A 22,101-nucleotide genomic window follows, 5' to 3' on the forward strand; every position below is an offset into this window, starting at 1 on the left:
CCTGGGCTGGTTCTATTCCCTGTTAATGGCTTCCCTCAGTAGGTATTCATTGCTCTGGCACCTAAACGTTTTGCTGTTAGCCTTTCTCCAATTACTCCACAGAAGAATCTATGGCTTTTACATGAGTCAGTGTACACTGGGGGAAAAGAAATAATCAGACTTTCCAGGGTCTATTGCATACTGGTTCTGAATTGACGCTGTGGCCCTCCAATTAAAGTAGGGGCTTATGAAGGCCAGGTGATTAATGGAGCTTTGGCTGACATCTAACTCACAGTAGTTTCAGTAGGTCCTCGAACTCATCTTGTGGCTATTTCCCCATTTGTAGAATGTATATCTGGGATAGATATACTTAGAAGTTGGCAGAATTCTCACACTGGTTCCCTGACTGGTGGAATGAGGGTTATTATGGTTGGAAAGGCTAAATGGGAGCCTTTAGAGTTGCCTCTGCCAAAGATAATAGTGAATCAAAAACAGTATTGTATCCCTGGAGGAATTACAGAAATTACTGCCACTATCAAGGACTTGAAAGATGCAGGGCTGATGGTTCCCACCACATCTCCCTTTAACTCTCCTATTTGAACAGTGCAGAAGACAGATGAATCATGGAGAATGACAGTTGACTATCAAAAACTAAATCAGGCAGTAATTCCAATTACAGCTGCTGTACCAGATGTATGTAGTTTACTTACTTGAGCAAAGTAACACATCTCCTGGTACCTGGTGTACAGCTATTGACCTAGAAAATGCCTTTTTCTCAGTACCTATTCATAGGGACCACGAGAAGCAATTTGCTTTCAGTTGGCAAGACAGGCAGTATACATTTACAGTTTTGTATCAAAGATATATTAAGTCTCCTGCCCTGAGCCATAACTTAGTTAGAAGGATCTTGATCATCTGTCTCTTCCACAAAATATCACATTAGTGCCCTATATTAATGACATTCTGCTAACTAGACCAAGTGAGCAGGAGATAGCAACCACTTTGGATACATTGGTGACACATATGTGTATCAGAGGATGGGAAATAAATTCAACCAAACTTCAAGGACTATCTACCTCAATGAAATCATTAGGGAGTCCAGTGGTGTGGGGCATGCAGAGATATTCCCTCTAAAGTGAAAGCTAACTTATTGCACCTGGCCCCTCCCACCAACAAGAAAGAAGCGCAAAGTTTAGTGGGTCTATTTGGATTCTGGAGACAGTACATTGCTCAATTGGGTGTGTTTCTCAGGCCTGTTTACCAAATGACTCAGAAAGATGCTAGGTTTGTGTTGGGCCTTAAACAGGAGAAGGCTCTTCAACATGGCCAGGCTGTTGTGCAAGATGCTCTATCACTTGGACCATATGTTTCCACAGACTCAAAGGTACTTGAGGTGTCAGTGGCAGATAGCGATACTGTTTGGAGCCTTTGGCAGGCCACTGTAGGTAAATCACAGAAGAGACCTTTGGGATTTTGGAGCAACGCTCTACCATTGTTTACAGACAACTAGTCTCTTTTTGAAAAACAGCTCTTGGCCTGCTATCGGGCCATAGTGGAAACTGAATATTTGACAATATAAGACACCATGATACCATGTGACCTGAACTGCCCATCATGAGCTGAGCGTTATTGGGCCCATCAAGTCATAAAGAAGGATGTGCACAATAGCAGAGTATTATCGGATGAAAGTGATATACATGAGATAAGGCCTGAGCATGTCCTGAAGTCACAAAGAAGTTATACAAAGAAGTTGTTCAAATGCCTTTGGTTTCTTCTCCTGTTACAATGCCATCTGCTGCCAAGCATGCACCTATAGCCTCGTGGGGTATTTCCTACGATCAGCTGACTGGAAAAAAGAAGACTGAGACCTAGTTTACTGATGGTTCTGCACACTGTGCAGGCACCGCACAGAAGTGAGCAGCCTCAGCATTACACTCCCTTTCTAGGACAACCCTGAAAGATACAGGTGAAGCAACATCTTCACAGTGGGCAGAACTTCAGGTAGTAAGCAGGGTATTATAGTTCGTTTGAAAGAAGAAATGGCCAGATACATGAATCTTCACTGACTCATGGGGCGTAGCCAATGAATTGGCTGGATAGTCAGGGATTGGAAAATTGGTGAGGAAGACATCTGGGGAAGTATATGTGGATAGATCTCTCCGAATGGGAAAAGAATGTGAAGGCAGTTGTGTCCCATGTAAATGCTCATCAAAAGGTGACCTCAGATGAGGAGGAGTTCAGTAATCAAGTGGATAAAATGGCTCATTCTGTGGACAGTCAGCCTCTGTCCCCAGCCATCCCTGTCATTGCTCAATGGGCACATGAACAAAGTGGCCATGGTGGCAGAGATGGAGGTTATGCTTGGGCTCAACCACATGGACTTCCACTCACCAAGGCCGACCTGGATACAGCTGCTGCTGAATTCTAGACCTACTAAAAGGATTTGCCTTTCCTGCATACAATGCTTCTGCTAAAATCACCACACAAGGTCTCATGTTAATGCAACTACCAGAGTAGAAAATTAATTTCACTATGGTTTAGTAGCGGGAACTTTGGGAAGAGATTATATTAAGCTACTCTGAGGATCCTTCTGCAGGGGTTACATGCATGAGGAATTCCTGAGGATGGGCGGGGTGGAGAGCGACATACTGAAAGCCCAGAAACTCACAGAGGGTAGGGATGCCGAGGAGACTTTCAGTGTCCGTGCTGAGGTGAGGAGAAGGATGTGCATCCGGGACTCTGAGGCTGGAGATGCAAAGTGGTAGCTCCAAAGATGAGAAGCCAATTATTTAGAAAGCCTGTGAAGACACTGAAATCTGGACCTTACTATGTCCATCACAAACATATTGTGAGCAAAGCACTCTAAGAATACAAGAAAGCCTTTGATCCAGAGTTGGCCTTGTTCTGCCCTTTGCTTGGTGAGAAATTTAAACAGGTTCTCCTCCCTTACTCTGTGTCCATGCAGCTGTCTGAATGAATGTGACTCACATGGTTGTATGTTGTAAGTTGCGCTGAGATCCTGCCCAGTTTTGTTCTGTGGTCTTTGTCAATCAAAAACATGTAATATAAATCAAGAGTAAATGAGAGTTGGCTGTCCTCACAGACCCTAGCCAGTGCTTTCTTCATGCTGTAGACTCTCTGAAGCTGAGTGTCTTATGGCAGAAGAGATAAATGGGGAGATAGAAAAAATATATATGCTACAGAAGATATATGGGGACCTAGAAAGGCTTCATCACCCACAGGCCAATAGACTGGGTAAAGTGTTGGGCTTCGGCCATTAGCCGTCTGTCCACAATCCCCCAGCTTTCCCTGGCTTCATGACAGCAAAAAAGGAGTTCACTTCCATGAGGGACAAGATTTATGTGTCAGAATTATTTAGTAAAGAAAACAGTGGTCCCTGGTGAAGCAGGCAACACTTTCCATTGTGATTCTATGGCGAGAGTTCTCTCCACAAATGTTATATTCATGCAGGTTCCCCAGTGCACTTTGTGCACACTCAGATACTTCCAGTATCTCTAGTGTTCAAGAGTCACCACAGAGAAACAATTACACTGAAAGAAACCAATTCTGAAAGAAAGACAGCAAGCACTCTGAACACAGAAGCTAAGACCGGCCAGAAGAGCACCTCCCAGGACACTGCGGAGGAAGTCACAGCAGCAGTTTGAAATATGCATTGAAGAGCATTGGTGGAAATGAAATCCCTTAGGACTTCAGACTGGGGACCAGGGACCATGAACAACCCCACTCACACATATGGCTTTAATCATAGGAATCTTGTGTAGGAAAAAAACAAATTCTGTTAACAGAATTCCCAATCCTACTGACATTTAAAGGCTGAAGTCCACATTTTAACAAAGCAAGGATGCAAACTGGAGGCCAGGCCATCATGGAAAACAGCTGCATTTGGGCTCCCTCTTGTACTCATTGCACCATCTGCAGCCTCTACACACAGAATAAACAACTTTTACCCTGCACAAGGTGACTACGCCACCAGTGCCCACCAGCCAAAAGTCTTGCTTCTTGACCTTCATCGGGTCATTCAAACCCAGGAGCATGATTCTCCCCTTGTTAGTCAAACTCTGCAAGGAAGACTTTTGGTCAGATCCTTCCCATCATGATACCCCTTTTCTATCAACATTACCTTCTGTTCTTCTTTGCCATGAACTTAATCCTAAGATGGGCTTCTTCCTTCTTCTTGTTCCTTCTATGTTTTGCCTTTTATGACTCTTTCCATGCAAGTCATCCACACTCCATAGTCCTGTGCTCAACCAAGGACCTCTGCTCATCCTGGAGCCGTCCTGGTTTTTTTCTGCCAGCTTCATCTTTGAAAATGCCCAGGAAGAACCCCACCAAGGTACCTGAAGTCTTCCTTAGCTCAGCCTTCTTGGTCCCATGGCTCTCAGTGGTTCACCATTCATTCCTCTCATATCTGTAAGACACCCTCAGCTCCACAATGTAGAATTGTTGAAGAACAGGCCTCTTTCTCTGCATCCCCCACCCTGACAGCCATGGGTTGCCTTTACGTCTTCATCATTCTAGACATATAAATAGGGAGGTGTTTTATACAAAACAGAAGTAGCTTATAAAAACAGAGAGTGGCCACAAGTAGTCTCCTGTAAAGCTTTGAGTCACCCTAACTTCACCTAAGTGTTCTCTAAGATCTTGGAAGATACACAAAGTTCCAGAAGTCTTTGGTGATAAGCATATGATGACCAATGAAATGTTCACTGTGGCTGAAGTGTGCCAAACCTTCTTCCCCTCCTTCTTTCAAGGGCTCTTGCTCAGATTCCCACTACTGAAGTCCAACAATAGTAACCCAACTGAAAATGCATACTGCTTCAAACACTTTGGGGTGGGCCTCGTATATCCAGAGAACACAGGGCTCACTCAGACTAAAGGGCTCTGAATAAGGAATTAAGAGACAGAATGTTCTAGTCTGATTTGGAGGAGTGAAAAGCAATCTACCAGGTAAAGCAATTGGCTAGGTAAGGCCAGAGTCTGGGCAATGGAGAACAGCATTCCATATACAGAGCACATCGGGAGGACAGGCTGGAGCATAAGAGGACATCATAGATCAGCAGCACAGTATCCCTCAGCTGTAGGAAATCCATTGTGGAAAGGAAATTTACTTGTAGAATAATGGTGGCCACCAATGCCCAAGAGAGCCAAGTAAGAGCACAAGCTGCTCAGGCCATGGCCATAACCATTTCAGGAACATCTCTCAGTATGCATCTTGTGACGTGACCGCTCACACGACTCCTCCACTCATACCACATTCACTCAAAGTGGAGTTTCCTTCCACAGTGCTTGGTTCAGGCTTTTCAATAAGATGTTTAAGTCTTCAATACACCTCCTCTTTCCACAGGCAAGATGAACTCAAAGGCAGGATGCTACAGAGACCTGAAGGTTCCAGTGAATGCATCCTTCTGCAACCCCAAGACACAGCCTGGACCTGTCACAGGGCTGGTGCCCTGCAAGATGTCAGCCTGTCCTCCCAGGTAAGAAGCCTCAGAGTTCACAGATCATTGGAACCCTTGAGTCTAGAGAACAAGAGTTAATCATTGCCAGCCCCTGTTTCATTGTAACACAGAGGCAAATGGAGCAAGAGCAGCCAAATAGAGGACCAGGACAAATGTTTTTGGGTGAGAAATAGCCTGAAAAGTCTTTCGCCTGTAAAAGGGAGTTCTTCCTATGATGTCCTGTTGTTTGTATGACCATGTGCTATGGTGATGGTAGTGGATTCTCCCAATGCCTTGGTGTCAGTCACTACTGCTTACTTTTTGCTTAGTGAATGACAGGTACTGGAAGTGCCACACCCAAGGCCTGTCCAGCTTGTAAGCTATTTGGAACCTATGGTTACACTCGTGTGTATGAGTGAGTCAAGTGGTCACTCACCTCCTTTCTGCCTTCAAGACTCCCACTCCTCTAATCTCTGAGATGTGAGATTGGGTAATTTCTTAAGAGACAGGAGCTACTGGCCATGTAAGTCCTCATCCTGGGGCTTCACCACTGTCTTTATCTTTACGGGGGACAGGTCACAGTGGAAGATTAAAATCTCTTAAGATGATGAAATTGTATCTTCATTGGGCCACGGAAACACAATCCAAAACTACCTTTATGTAAAGATCCACTGAGTACAGCAAATGGATCCCTAGTTTGGGAAAACAATTTGCTAAGGCATGTGACTATCTATGTCTCCAAGTCAACTGAGTACAGGAAGGTGAGGTGCTGGCTCTCCCTCCACTCTTTAGAGCTCCAAGTGAACCTAGCCTCTCTCTCTCAACATAGCAAGGGAGACATATACAATATTTTAGAAGCTTAGAGTTGCCTCTGTCAAGGTCAGGGCCTTCTCCAGAAAATGATATTCTTTCAACAGTGGTGTCCCCAGAACCCTACCATCTTTCTAGGCCAGCAGCTCCACATCAGACATGGTTCCTTGACACCACAGCCTACGGCTGCTGAGCCAGTTGCTGGTCAGAAGTTACACAGAATTTGATAAACCTTTTGGTCACCAAGGTCCCTTGGATGTCCTCCAACGAAAAGGTGGCCCTGGGGTCCATGGGAACTGGGAACAATGCTTTTTAATAGCACTGGCCTTGCAGCTTGCCTGTGCAGCCCAGAAAGCTGGTAAAAGACTGCTACTGACCACCTGTGTGTGATCTGAGCATCTCATGGGCTGAGCTGGGCCAGACGGAAAAAACACATCATGCCATGGACTTATTGTGGGCCTACACTGGTCTTCAAGTGCAGTCATGTCAAGTCCAGGTGTTTAGGAAGTTAACCTGACAGCCAGGTGAGAAGTAGAAATGGACCACCCCTGACTATAGAAGGAAAGAAGGCTGCCACCAGAGAGAAAGAGGGCCAAGATGTACAACAGGTGACCAGGGACACTAAATGAAGCCAGGACGGGTGTCAATGAGTGATCTCCGTGGTAGCTAATATAGGAAGGAGTCCAGCATGAGCTGGGCTTAGCTGCCACGGCCAGAGCAGGCAGGTATATGGAGAGCATGGAGGATGTGGGAAAGTCTATAGGAAATCATTCAATGTGAGACACTGTTCGATCCTTCTGAAGTCCACCTGGTTGCTGATTGTTCTCGTGGATGCCAGGTTCCTTGTCTCCTGGAGAGGGTGGAGATCTATCCTCTGGGAGGAAGAGGGATGGAGACCTGCCCTCTGGCAGCCTTGCTTTGCTCAGTCAGATGTGTCAGTGGAACTACTGTCATCAAGTCTCATGTCCTCGAACTGGAGTTAAGGCTTGTCAGAAAAGGGTTCAGAAGAGCCTAGCTAGAGTTCCAAAAGGACAAAAGCCTTGTCACGTGCTTTCCAAGATAGCTTTTCCCTGTGGACAGCTGCCTCTGTACCTGTGCCCCCTGTGGACAGCTGCTTCTGCATCTGTGTGCTCTGTGGACAGCTGCCTCTGCACCTGTGTTCTAGTTGACACCACTAGCTGAAAGGAGGGTCTTAGTTCCTGGCAATCATATGGGACCACTTACTCACAACTGGCTCACAGAGAGTAGTGGTGTTTCTCTTCACTGTGTCTCTGCTGTCTCCGTCTTTCTGATATGGAGGGACTCACAGTCAAAGATTTCCCATGTCCAGTAAAATGTATGTCACTCACTCTGATACCTTCTAGTTAAAGTTCTGTCAAGGGTCACAGTGTCTAACTAACGAACAAAGAGCCATGGTTCACTGAACAAAGGATCAGTCTATGGCCAGGGGGTGCTCTGTTGTTACTTCCAACAGCGCATTGAAGACTTTTGAGTGTGGGGTCCCCAGTTTCCTGATGATGCCTTCTTATTCACCTCCTTGATACAGCTTTGTTTTTGGAATATTTAGATTATCTCCTGTGAGAGAAAGCATGCTGACACAACACAAAATTCTTACTGCTGACTTCAAACCCTGCATTTCTGGCTAGGCAGTTCTTCAGAAAGAAGTGGCTCCTGATCAAGTGCCAAGTTTGTTACTCATCTCTGTCAGGCTGTGGGAGGCTGGGCAACAAGTCAAATCCATAGGTCTCTAGTTAGCAGAGATACCAGAGACCCTTGCTACAAGGAGCTCCTACAGGGAGCGGCTGTGGCTCCTGAGCTGTGGCTGGGCTGGAGGACTGCACAGCAGCAGGTGGCATGACACCCCTGGCAAAGGTGCAGCTGGGAGCAAGACCTGCCCCACCTGCCATCTCCTGATTGGATATCACCCAGATCAAAATGGAGCCACTCCCTACAGGATAAGGTGAGGCTTGAGACAATCCACGTTAAACCTAAGTCAGACATTCACCAACCCTTTGCTTTTGGTCATTTTATCTGTAGATGGAAAAACATTCTCATCAATTATTTATTGGTTCTATAACAAGAAATATCAAGGACTAACCAGAAAACCGAACTTGTACCACACACTAATCCTTACAGAGTTTATTTGTCTAACCACTGCCTGTCTGCAACTGATAGGTTTTCCTTAAGATGTTGATTTGTTTTTCCTATGAATTGTAAAAGTGACATATTCCTCTTCTCCAGGTATGTTGAGTTTGAATGTGAAACGCTCCTTGCAGGGTCATGAATTTGAAGGCCTAGCTAAGCATTGATGGTTCCTTGGGAGAAGATCCTGTAACCTTTAAGAGGTGCAACTTATCTGGAAGATAAATGCCACTATGGGCGATTCTGAGGGTTTATGACTTCATCCCACTTCCTATTCTCTGTCTGCTTCCTGTGTGGGGGTAAAGACGAGGTCGGACAGCTTCCTGTTGCCACACCATGCTTCCCACAGTGTAAGCAATCTCTCTTTGGAATCATGTGCTAATGCAAGGCCTTCCTCCCTTAAGTTACTTTTGGACAGGAGGTTTTACTGTATCAACAGAAAGACACTGATATAGAAGGACAGTGGCGGCTTTTTATTCCTGGCTTTATACAACGAGCCTCTGAATACTTTTCTGGCAGTTCAAGGTGTACTTGTGACCTCTTTACCTCTCTGTGTGGTATACTAACACTCTCTCCACCCCTAGTGTTCAGTGATTTATTCTGAGGCCACAATCAACCCATGGTTGCTGTTACTGCTCTTGATGACTGTCTCTACTGCAGGATATAAGATCTGATGCTTCATGTTCAGCTTGAAGGGGGGGCCTTAAGGACATAGATTGGGACTTTGAAATCTTAAATCACTTCATCTGTAACTTGTGTGACAAATGAAACAGATTCTAGTGCTAAAAGCATGGGTCGCTGGGTCAGGTCTGCATCTAGACCCTCCTGTGTAGGACCTGGGCTCGTGGTGAACTTACTTGGATGGGATCCTCCAGAGTCATCAGTCTCTGCCAAGAGTAGGGAGTAAGATTCCAGAATGGGACAGAGGGGGAGTCTGCCTAGATGTCCATGTACAGACTCCAGCCATCTTAAGCACCATGGCTTAGGTAAAAGATACCAGCTAAGCCTAATGGACTGGAATGGGGCAGCAAACCTTGCTCTGGAATCTTCTTGTTCATTGTTTCTGCTCTTGGTCCAACCAGGCAGCCCTAATCCCTGACCCACATCTCCTACTCATGCCCCATCTTAATATCAGTCAGGTGCCATGTCACTTGCTTTCAAGCAGCGACTATATATCACGTGATGTATTGCCTTCTTGTTCACCAGAGTATCTAAACGGAGAAGTTCAAGTGGTATTTATCTGAGCTGCAGTTTTCTTAGCACAAGTACAAACAGCACACCTTCCTGTTGGATGAACTGGCGATGGGTGAAAATAGCTTCCAGGTGGTGGTGAACTTTCTCAGGGTTCTACAAGTACGGAAGTTACATTCTGATAGATCTATTCATGTCTTTCACGGGAATCTACAAATGAGATCACATCTGTACTTGATATTGAATTTATTGTATTATCTTTGCTGCACCCTCATGACCCCTCACAAAATCCGTAGCAGAATTTCTCTTTTGTGCAACAAAGATACAAAGGTCAAATGAGTGTACTTGATTGCACGCAGCATAAACACACACACACACACACACACACACACACAACACACACATGCAAGAATGAGCAGGCTAGTTATATTGGTTGACTTCTTGACAGAGCAAGAGAGGATGGTATTTATTTCCTTTCTACCTCTTATCTCTCGTACATGTGAGTCTTACTAGCCACCCAGTCATATGTTGTTACCAAGGCAAGGCCGAGAGATGACCATGGAGGCAGCACCTGAGAGACAGTTTGGTTCATATGATGCCATCCAGCTAATGAGGTCATTTAATTATCCAAGTATCTCACTTCAACAGGTACGTCTTCCTGAGGCTGAGACACGGAGCACAGCTTGCCTCTGCTGTTACAGACATGAACTAAGTGAAAGAGCTTTGACAGGAAGTCCACTATTTTACTAGGCTCTAGTTCCCATGAATGATATAACACAGCTGGTCCCACTCAGCATCCCCACAGTTATTTCAGCATTGACATCAAAAACACTTTGGGGTACTGTTAGAATGTCTCCCTGTTTTGCTTTGGTTTGGTTTTCCGTGTCTGGAGCCCTTGAGTCCAGAAGCTCTTCCTCAGAATGTCAGCTTAAGGGTTTCTTTTGTGATTCTACCATGGTACACCTGGATGAGGGAGGATATTTGTCTACAGCTCTATTCAAAAGCTTTCTTTTCTCTTGTGAGAAATGAGTATGCCCACATACGGTATGCTGGACTTTAGGTGTGCTGGAGTATAGTGTGGTGGCCGTTAGATATTGCAACGGACTGGAAGGAGGCCTTCCATAGAGACGTAGGTACTACACTGCCCTGCTGGGACAGAGATCCTCAGGGAAAAAAAACAAAACAAAAAAAGGGATACTTGAGCAGCAACCATACTGAAGTGACCCCACATTAAAGGTGATTCATTCCCCACCACTGTCACATGGGGAACACATCTAACACATCTTTCTTTAGTCAAAGAAATCAAATGCCCACACGTCTCTACAGTCACTAGTTTTTATCTAGCCAGGCAGTTAGCTGGCTCAAGTAATGGTACCCCTATATAAATGTGTAGTCAGAAAAAGGTCTAGACACCACAGTGAGAGGACAATGCCTTCCTGCCCCACCCCCAGTGGAGCAATGCTGGTTCATAGCAGCACAGTATGACGGATGGAACTGAGAGGTGAAGAAGCAGGTTTGGGTGTCACTGATGGGAGACAGACTGCAAACATGACTCAACAGAGTTAGCTGGAGCCAGGCAAATTTGACTTGCATGGTAAATCACTGGAACACTGGCAGAGAGACCACACTGGGACAGAAAGGACAGAGAACTTTTGGGGTGTGGATGTAACACTTCACACCTAGAAATCTGCCCTCAGGGGTTCCTCCCTATTTGATGCTGTGAGGTTTTAGTTTGCCTCTTTTTTTTTCTTTACTATATTATCTGTGTAATTTTATTTAGCTGTTTAGTGGACTTTTCTGGAAGTTTTAGACTCATATAAAAGTTGAAAAGAGACAGAGATTCACTACATACACGCCACCTATCAACAATATCCTCACTACGACCCTATTAACACTGCCAGTGTATGATGTGAGATGTATGGATGTGTGTGTGTGTGCGTGTGTGTGTGTGTGTGTGTGTGTGTGTGTGTGTGTGTGTGTGTGTGAACAAAAGCAGAACAATGTCTTGGAGTCTTAAAAATATTTCTGCTTTTCTGGAAACTTAAGAAATTCTTTAGTTTAAACCATGTAGAAATGTTTCATCATATTTTATCATGCTGGTCTCTAGGACTCAGTGTGATGAACTCCAAAGCTTCCATACTCAATGTAACTGTCACCTGTTAATCCAACCTATGACACATGTTTTAAATATTTTATAAGAATATAAAAAACTGACGGGCAGTGGTGGCACATGCCTTTAATCTCAGCACTTGGGAGGCAGAGGCAGGCGGATTTCTGAGTTTGAGGCCAGCCTGGTCTACAGAGTGAGTTCCAGGACACTCAGGGTAATACAGAGAAACCCTGTTTTGAAAAACAAAACAAAACAAAAGGATATAAAAAACTGATAGACATGAATAAATATATGGATTAGTATGACTTGCACATCAATGATCAATAAATTTATAGATACATAGATAGATGGATGATCAATGAAAGATGTAATATAGATCTTAGACACAGATTTTTAGATAAACAACCAATTCATAAATAGAGAATATATATATATGTATGTATGTATATATGTATATATATATATACACTTATATCTGTGTATAAGTAGATATACATATATACATATGATAAGTAGGTATAAGTAGATACATGATGAATAAATGACAGGTAGAAAGAGGATAGAAGCCTACATACTACAGACATACATGATACCCAGAGAGGCGGCTGTACCACCAACCTGGTTTCACATAATCCCTGCATGTGATGTTAGCCAGAAGCTTTAATCAGAATCAGAACTTCAGGGGGCTGGAGAGATGGCTCAGCAGTTAAGAGCACTGACTGCTCTTCCAGAGGTCCTGAGTTCAATTACTAGCAGCCACATGGTGGCTCACAACCATCTGTAATGGGATCTGATGCCCTCTTCTGGTGTGTCTGAAGGCGGCAATAGTGTACTCAATTACAATAAATAAATCTTAAAAAAAAAAAAAAAAAAAAAAAAAGAACTTCGGGGAGAAGAACATTAAACACTGTAGGATGCCAGGCACAGCTGGTGCCCTTACTTTATTCTCTAAGCCTGAACTTATTTAAAGCTCTCTCTGCATTTCTAAGTTAATTGATGTTTCCAGATGAAGATTTTTCTCTTTCTAGCATTCTTATGATACAATCAGAAAGAAAGATAAAGTCCTATCATTGGGGGACTTGGAGGGTCTTTAATGGCTAGGTAATGGAAGTGCTTAGTCCCTGTGCTATGTTTTACAGAACAAGTGTTGACATGACCGTTGGATGGAGCTTCTAGGGTGTTTATTTAAATCTCATGCCCTCATTTCTGTCTGCCCTGTGTATCAAAGTGTCACACTGTGATTGGCCATTTCTCAATGCTTCCTTATAAATGTACTTCAAAATGACATTAAAATTGCCCTGTGTTGATGAGATTATAGTTTCACTGTGAATGGTCCTCTCCTTAAACAGAGACCACTCTTGGTTCTAAGACTGCTCTCTGTCTCTCCTGCTTCATGTGGGATGAGTCCTATGGAGTCAGCATCATGTCTTCTGCCTTCCTTCAGGCTTCCACACCCCAGTCCTCTTTATTTTTAAAGAGTGGTACACATTTCTTCAGTGAATTGGGATTTGATCAAGTGAAGGGTATCTTTTTATATGTAAATTTAATCTGCTCCTGTGACCTGTGGCTACTAGTTAGGTCCCTTTGTGTCTCTCTGTTTACTATGTCTTCCATCCCCTGAGTTGATTTTTGTTTGCTTGGTTTGGTTTGGTTTGGTTTGGTGCCTCACCTTTCCTGCCACTTCTTACAACCAAGCTCATATTCAGAATAGTGTCATTCTTACTTTTTACAAACCTATCTTTGAGAATTTCATACAAATATGTAATGAAATATGATTATATTGATTCCTCCATTTCACCCTTCCAGCTCCTCCCATATCCTACCTGGTGACTTGTTTTATGTTTGTATTAACATTTGTTAAGAATTCAAGCTACATTTTGCTAATTTGTTAAAACATTTAATGAGTGAACCACTGTGGTGAAACCCTGCTAATTAAGATGGCAGATCCTCATCTGAGCTCAGTGCAAAATGGAGGGTCCCCTTTACCAGCGAGGTTTCCCCTTTTTTGGCCTTGACTGGGGAGCCTGAACCTTCACACCCTCTCCCTGGGGAAGAACAGTAGTGTTTAGCTGCTCCCAGATTATGCCTGGCCCTGACTCTGTTTGGGGTACAGAACATTGGACCTACTCAGTTTCGAGCCTCAGTTTCATGGCCTTTGAATTGGGCACAGTATCTTTACCTATCACATACATTTACTGTTCAAATTAGAATTCATACAGATTATACACCTCATTAGCCACTAGCTATCATTAGTATAATATTAAAAATTAATAAACTAGATGAATTGTGACACTGGATTTATCAGTACAGATGATTTGCAGTTGTTCGAGTATGTGTGTGTCTGTCTGTGTGTGTGTGTCTGTGTGTGTGTGTATACACATTACCCAGACATTGTTTTTACACTCTTTATACAAGCCTTTGGAATAAATTCTCACAGACTGCTCCTCTGGCTGGCTGCTGTTGTAATCTGAGTTGTTTAGACCAGTTGAGCTAGAGATAAGGTCCTTATACATGGATTTTCTTTGTCACAACTTGATAGAAGAATAATTTCATATTGTCTATACAAATAAAGTTAGTGGTATTGAGCATCAGACCTTTTTCAATATTGACTGGTGATTACACAAAATATAACACAGTCTTATTAAGAAGCTACCCATATACCACAGCTTTCCTCATCCCCTAGACTTGAGTGCATGAGTCTTGAGGAGCAATAGATGACATTTGTAACATGAGTCACTCAACTTGTAATGTCAATATTGAAACATTTCATGATGGTGGTGCTTCCAAAGAATTATACAGAAACTATAACTTAGGTAATTAGTCAACGTCTTAGTCACTGTTCTATTGCGATGAAGAGACACCATGAGCACAGCAACTCTTATAAAAAAAAGAAACCATTTAATTGGGCCTGGCTTTCAGTTTCAGAGCTTTAGTCCATTATCATCATGGCAGGGAACATGGCTGCCTGCAAGCAGACACAGTGCTGAAGAATGAACTGAGAATGGATCAGCAGGTGCAGGGAGAGAGAGCCACTGGTCCTAGCTTGAGCTTTTGAAACCCCAAAGACTACCCTGACCCCAGTGACACAGTTCTTCCAACAAGGCCACACCTCTTTCTCAAATAGTGCTCAAATACATTTGAATGCTTAGTCTCTAGTGACTTGGAGTCAGGCTTGAAAGAGATAGTGCATCATAAGAACACAACTAGCAATGGAAAGAACATTCCAGATAGAGGGAACGAAAGCTGTTAATGCCCTGAGGTAGTTATGTACCTGGCATGTTGGTAGAATGGTAGTTTAGACTAGTCAAGAACAGGTCATAGCTGTCATTGTAATATGTAGTACATTGACTCAGAGTGTTGAGATCGCCAGGCTTGGCAGAGAGCGAGTAAGGAGAGAGAGGGTAATATAAACCATAAAAACATTTTTAAAATATTCTTGCTATTGTGACAGAGGATGAAAGTGGAGGCTAGACCTCTTAGGTGGCAGAATGGACCAGTGGTAAGATGTGGTCAGACTCAGGTATTTCAGAGGTTGAGCTCAAGACTCATTGGTGTGTGAAGAGGAGGCCTGTCCCTAATGATCAAGTATTCGAATAGATGAGCCTTTAGGGAAAATTCTTATTCAAACCTCCACAGTTAGCTAGGTGTAAACAGACAGCTGCTTGAGAGCTTTAAAGATAAGACAGATGGATCCTGAGAAATCGTGAAACTTAGGTACCAGTACCACTGTCAATGTATGGAAGACACAGTAACAATTGCTGGGACTGCTGTAAAGGAAGAGGAGGAGGAGGAAGAGGAGGAGGAGGAAGAGGAGGAGGAGGAAGAGGAAGAAGAGGAGGAGGAGGAGGAGGAGGAGGAAGAGGAGGAGGAGGAAGAGGAGGAGGAGGAAGAGGAGGAAGAGGAAGAAGAGGTAGAAGAGGAGGAAGAGGAGGAGGAGGAGGAAGAAGAGGTAGAAGAGGAGGAAGAGGAGGCATAGGAGGTGGAAGAGGAGGAGGAGGAAGAGGAGGAGGAGGAAGAAGAGGTAGGAAGAGGAGGAAGAGGAGGAGGAGGAGGAGGAGGAAGAGGAGGAAGAGGAGGCATAGGAGGTGGAAGAGGAGGTGAAGAGGAGGAGGAGGAGGAGGAGGAGGAGGAGGAGGAGGAAGAGGATGCTTGTTATTTCCCAGTGTTCATCTCCACACCCCACTGTCCAGCCCTGACTGACAGCTCTCAGTTTTTATATAAAGCAAGAAACTACAATGCTCCAAGTTTTTCTTAGCAAGCTAACCTCCCTGAAGGTACTATGAACTAGTGCTGTGACTGGAATGTACTTGCTGTCCCTCTGTGCCCTCTGATGCAGAGGACTAGGACTGAGACAGAGACCTGGGGAGGGCATGGGCTGATTTCACATAGTGTGTCAGGAGGCTGGGAGACTGAGTCTGAGAATAAGCATGTCCAATTGGCTTCTTCGGTTTCTCTCTCTGAAAACTCATCGCATTTAAGGCAATCTGTGGTTCTTCAGTGACCACAGCTCTAACGTGGAACTTGAGAAGGAGCCTAACTAGAGCCTGCTGGGTTTAGTCCTTGAAGTATTCCCACTGGCCACATTCCCAAGCCTCAGGGACTGAGCAGCTGTGCTCCAGGCTCCCACAATCCAGATGTGTTAGATACAAAGCACTTGAATATACTCAAGACCCTGGAGAAGAGCCTGTCTACATATTTACATAGGTATGAACATCCAAGAAACCACAAAGTAGACTGTCAGAAAACCCTGCCCCAGAGGGAGTGACATCATCATGCCACCATGCTGACATATATGTGGGAAGACCCTCAGTAGGAAAGCAACATCTCCTCAGATGGGACCGGTGCAGCTGCCACCAAATCTGCATATATACAGTTACAGTTATGGCTGTATGGATGGATCTCAAATGGATCACTAACCTAAGCCTTTTATCACCAGACCCACTGGTAGGACATTTGTCTCTCCCAGGTAAGGTGGCTGTATCCCCTAGTGAGAGTGTCTTCATAGAAAGCAAGGTGTCTGTGTCACCTTTTATTGAAGACAAAATGATTCTGTGTCACCCTGTTAGCCATGGATGCCAGGCTACTCAGCACAATGTCAGCGGCGTCTTTTAGGGTAGTTTAGATGATGTGTATATATTAGCAGATTCATTTCCTGAACAATCTGGGTGGCATGTCTCCCTTCTCAGCTAGAACCATGACACATCCTAGGTCAGGAAAGATCCCTAAGAAATAAAGTGTCTTAGCTGTGACATTGTCCCACCTATGTAGGATGCAAGTTTGTGTCTGTGTAGCTCATTTTTGTCTAAATATTATAAAGAGGACATTCCCTGGTCGGTGAATAAGATGCCTATTGGAGCCCATGGCCTATAGGTGTGGCCAGGAACAGGAAGAAAGGCCTTGTCCTTTTGGGGGACATCAAAAGACAGTACTTGGTTACATTTTCTTTTTTTAAATTTGTTTGTTTTTTATTGGATATTTTATTTACATTTCATGTTATCTCCTTTCCCCATACTCCCCCTACCCATGAACCCCCTAGTCCATCCCTCCTCCTTCTATGAGGATCCCATCCTGCTTCTATGAGGATGTGCCCCTCCCACCCACACACTCCCACCTCCCTACCCTTCAATTTCCCCACACTGGGGCATCCAGCCTTCACTGGACCAAGGATCTCCTCTCCCACCTATGCCCAATAAGGTCATCCTCCCCTATATATACAGCTGGAGCCATGGGTACCTCCCTATGTGCTCTCAGGCTGGTGGTTTAGACCCTAGTAGCTCTGGTTGGTTGGTATTGTTGCTCTCCCCATGGGGCTGCAAACCCTTTCAGCTCCTTCAGTCTTCTCTCTAACTCCTCCATTGGAAACCCCATGATCAGATCAATGGTTAGCTGTGAGCATCTGCCTCTGTATATGTCAGGTTCTGGCATATCAGGCTCAAGTAAGGAGACAGCTATATCAGGCTCCTGTCAGCATCCACTTCCTGGCATCCACATCAGCATCTACCTTTGGTGTCTGCACATGGAATGGATACCCAGGTGAAGCAGTCTCCAGACAGACCCTCCTTCAGTTTCTGTCCTACACTTTGTCTCCATATTTCCTCCCATGAGTATTTTGTTACTTCTTCTGAGAAGGACCGAAGCACCCACACTTTGGTCTTCCTTGTTCATGAGCTTCATGTGGTCTGTGAGTTGTATCTTGGATATTGCGAGTTTTGGGGCTAATAGCCAATTATCAGTGAGTGTGTATACCATGTGTGTTCTTTTGTGACTGGGTTACCTCACTCAGGATGATATTTTCTAGTTCTATCCATTTACCTAAGAATTTCATAAATTCATTGTTTTTAATAGCTGAGTAGTAAGTACTCCATTGTGTAAATGTACTACATTCTCTGTATCCATTCTTCTGTTGAAGGACATCTGGGTTCTTTCCAGCTTGTGGCTATTATAAATAAAGCTGCTATGAACATAGTGGAGCATATGTCCTTGTTATATGTTGGAACATCTTCTGAGTGTATATACCCAGGAGTGGTATAGCTGGGTCCTCAGGTAATGCTATGTCCAATCTTCTGAGGAACCGCCAGCACAGGATTTGTAAGAGCTGCTCACAGGCGGTTCTTTCCTGTTCTAACTTAACCTTGATGAGCCCCAGGGAATTCTTCCAGCAGAGTTGTTGGTCACTTTTTTTGCAGACCTTTCTGGTATTTCTCATCCAGTGAATTGCTTTCTCCTCTTTAGAAATGTGTTAACTCACCTGGTTTTCTGTAGCTTGTTCGTTCTTCCTCCCTTTCCTCGCATTTTATAGAATTTTTAAATTTACAACACTGACAGATTCAATATTCCTGCAGAATCTCAACATTGTGGTCTCTTTACTACTTTATATTAACATGTGATAGGAAATCACTAAAGTGCTGTACAACCAGTGTGTCTCCATGGTTATTATTATTATTTTTTTGCTTTAAAATAATTCATATTGATTGATCATGCTTTTAGTGCCCTTCCAAGGGTTTTCTAAAAACATACATCTAAGTAATGCAGTGGGAAACATACACCTCTCTCCTTGCTTGTGTGTTGTGTTGATAATGGACTGGGTTTACTGAGTCCCATGTACCACAAAAGGTATACTCACTGCTCGGTGTGAGGGCTAAGGAGCAGAGGCCCAGGTAGATGAAATGGGGGATGCTATCTCCATGACAACAGCAGCTCATGGTTCAGCAGTTTCTGCTCTATAGCAGCTCCTGTTTCTGTAAACAGTGCATTGAGAGGGTGTTAAGATGAACTCTGCTTTACAGATGATACAGACATGGATATTCAAGATTTTCCAAAGGTCTTTGTGGTGGTTTGAATATGCTTGGCCCAAGGAATGGCACTATTAGAAGGTGAGGCCCCTGGTAGATTAGGTGTGGCCTTGTTGGAATAGGTGTGTCACCGTAGGTATGGGCTTTAAGAGCTTTATCTTAGCTGCCTGGAAGCCAGTGTCCTAGTGTCCTTCAGATGAAGATGTAGAACTCTCAGCTCCTCCTGCACCATGTCTGCCTGGATGCTGCCCTGCTCCCACCATGATGATAATGGACTGAACCTCTGAACCTGTAAGCCAGCCCCAATTAAATGTTGTCCTTTATAAGAGTTGTCTTGGTCATGGTGTCTGTTCACAGCAGTAAAATTCTAACTAAGACAAAAAAGAAGAAAAAAGACAAAAAAGAAGAGCAAAGATTTGAATCCAGACAGCCTGTCCCAGGGTCACCTTTCTATCCCATAGTACACTACCTCTATGGTCAGAATCCATAAAGTAGGAAGCTCTGTAGCCAAGATCAGGAACAAGGACAGGCTTTGACTAGCATAACCTGTGAGCAAATGGCTATAACTTGATGGATTTATGCATCCATAGGGAAAATGAGTTCTCCCCAACACAAGTTCACTGTGGTGAACGTGAAAGGAAACACTGAGGGACGGCACAATGCTCAACACAGAGCAGCTTCGTGTCTATGCTCTGGAGATGGAGATGGCCATTGTGAATTTGTGAGACGGTGCGTTTTCTTCAACCCATGAGTTTCGCAGAGGCAGTGATAAAGCAGCCAGCTCTGGAGCATGCGTGCTGTGGGCGGTCAGTGTGAGGTGTCAGTGAGTGACATGCCGAGTAGCTTCCAGTGGGCGGATCATCTCCAGAGGAGCTCGGCTGCTCCTTCCCACAGACACAGAGGCCTCTCTATATGCCTTCCTTCCAGTTAGTCTCTCTGCCATCATTTTAAGGAACTCAGATATTATCTAAGGCCTCCAACCCCTCTCTGTTCTGTGCTTCCACACTCCGATCTTACATCCTTTCTCTCAACCTTGTCTCTGCCATGCTGGATTGTTTATCTCATGCTGTCAGCTCGGAGGCCCATGGAGTCCATCTTAATACTGATAATCCCAAATAAGTCTATCCTTACCATAGGCTTTCTCAAAGTCTATCAGGTTAAAATTTTTGACTGGTCCATGGACAAGGGACCCTGGCTCCACAGTGGGGGACGGTATACACTCAGCTAAGCACAGTGAAGGCATTAAATGGCATGAAGCCCCAAAGCTGGGATGGGAAGCTTTGCTCAGGAGTGGGACCATGGCTATGGTTTAGAAGAGAGTGGTCAGAATCCAGCTTCAGTGCAGGGTGATGCATGGGTAGCAGGAGCTGAGTTGGGCCACTGGCTATTGATTGGAGCTGTCTGTGAACAGAGACTCTGCAGGGTAGGTCATGAGTCATTAAAATAAGGTCTGTATACCCACTGATTTTTAAAATGGACAAATTTACAAGGTACGCAGATGGCCTGCATATTTACTTTCACTTGGTATCCATAACTGGGAGCCATGTGCTCATTCTGTTCACGAAGGCCCAGCCCTTTTGATGAACAACAATCCACCTACAAGCCCAGAGCACCTGGTTTCATTCTGAGTTCCTGAAAGAAGGGTGGACTCACCCACTACTCATCTTGCTGCAAAATTGCTTCAGCTTACTTTTATTTTTCTCTGCATTTTTACTTTTTCCTCAGCCACACCTAACTTGACAGCAGTCCCACTTGATGACTGCTCTCGACTGAGTCATCCCAAGACTCAACTTCGTTTTCTTAGAAACAAGCCTCCTTTTTCATGTTCATGTTTCACAAAGTTATGCCAAACCTAATTACATTACACAGTTCCAGTGACAAGCTCAGCTGGCATACACAGGTTTCAAGGCTGACGCAGCAGGGTGGATGGAACCCAAAAGACATCAGTGGCAAAAAAAAGCTGCGGATATCCAAGGGCACGCTTGGCACCTCTGAGATGACACTTCAGTGGTGGGCAAGGCCAGAGGGCTCCCTTGGGAGGTGGAGGGTTCCAAGGAGTGGATGCCTCTGCTTAGTGTGTGTGCACACCAGCTTCTAGTGAAGCTGCTGTGAGTTCAGGGGCAGGGAGGAGACCACCCAGGCCACATGGCTGATATCTCAGGAAGAATGCAGCAGATACACAGAAGCACCAGGACAGAACTCCATCTGAGTGGTTCTCTACTGAAAGGGGAACAGGAGACAGTTCAGTGGGAGCCTGCCAGTGAGAAAGTGGTCGTATGCTTTGCTGACAGGGTGGTATATGTACAGTCTGGGCAACCTGGGTTACTCCTCATATGTGAGTTCCCCCATGGAGTCAGCCAGTCTCCTTCCTACCTTGCCCTCCATGGGCAAGAAAGTCCCCCACTACCTAAGGTGAACTAAATGGGGGCCTGGAGGAGTAAACAATTAAAGACAATCTCCACTAACTTCCCAGGTGGCTTTGCTTCAACACCAGGAGGCTTGCAGCCTGCCCCTAAAGCACATAAGGTGGTGGCTAGGTTCCTGCAGAAAACCCTAAACTTGGGCCTGGCAGACCCAAGTGTCCCAGGAGCAGCTTCCTCCTCTGCAGGGCACTAAGTAGAGCTTTTGACATCTGAACTCTGGGAGCCCCTGCTGTTTCCAACAGAACAAGGGCAAGTGTGGGTCTCTGTGCTGTCTGGGACCAGAACCTGGGCCTAAGGACTCTTCTCACTCCTGTCTCATCCCACTCACTCACTGGCTGCCTGACTTCCTCAGAGACAAGGTGTTCAGCGGGAGTCGCTTCTGATGTGCTACCAGGCTCAAAGGCACATCCCACTCTTCCTGTTCCTGGTAAAATTACATGAAGGGCAGATTCCCCAGAGGCCATGGCTCCATCTTCATTCAGGAGCTGTTCATTCCCTCTAAGAGGCATCGTGAGAAGCTTACTGGTACAGCCAAGTGTCTGCAGGAAGAACTCTCTCAAATGAATGCTTTTGTTGGGACTGGGATGAACTGAGACCATACAGAGCATGGAGGTCTGCTTGCTGTCTGTCTCCCAGAATTCTCTTTTCCTTATCTTTACCTGTGTAGGTGAAGCTCCACGGTCTTCCTGATTGTC

At 44.7% G+C, this 22,101-nt stretch overlaps 1 protein-coding gene across 1 annotated transcript in view; it reads left to right on the plus strand.

Annotated features, from left to right (window-relative positions):
- Adamts16 (ADAM metallopeptidase with thrombospondin type 1 motif 16) overlaps positions 1–22,101 on the plus strand; it is a 118,929-nt gene that overhangs the window by 81,723 nt on the left and 15,105 nt on the right. The window contains exon 18 of the mRNA XM_034523493.2: positions 5,345–5,477. Within this exon, the coding sequence (XP_034379384.1) occupies positions 5,345–5,477 (133 nt within the window). The remainder of the gene's footprint in view (positions 1–5,344; positions 5,478–22,101) is intronic.

This window comes from Arvicanthis niloticus, chromosome 19 (genome assembly GCF_011762505.2).
Source record: "Arvicanthis niloticus isolate mArvNil1 chromosome 19, mArvNil1.pat.X, whole genome shotgun sequence".
Classification (NCBI taxonomy): Eukaryota; Metazoa; Chordata; class Mammalia; order Rodentia; family Muridae; genus Arvicanthis; species Arvicanthis niloticus.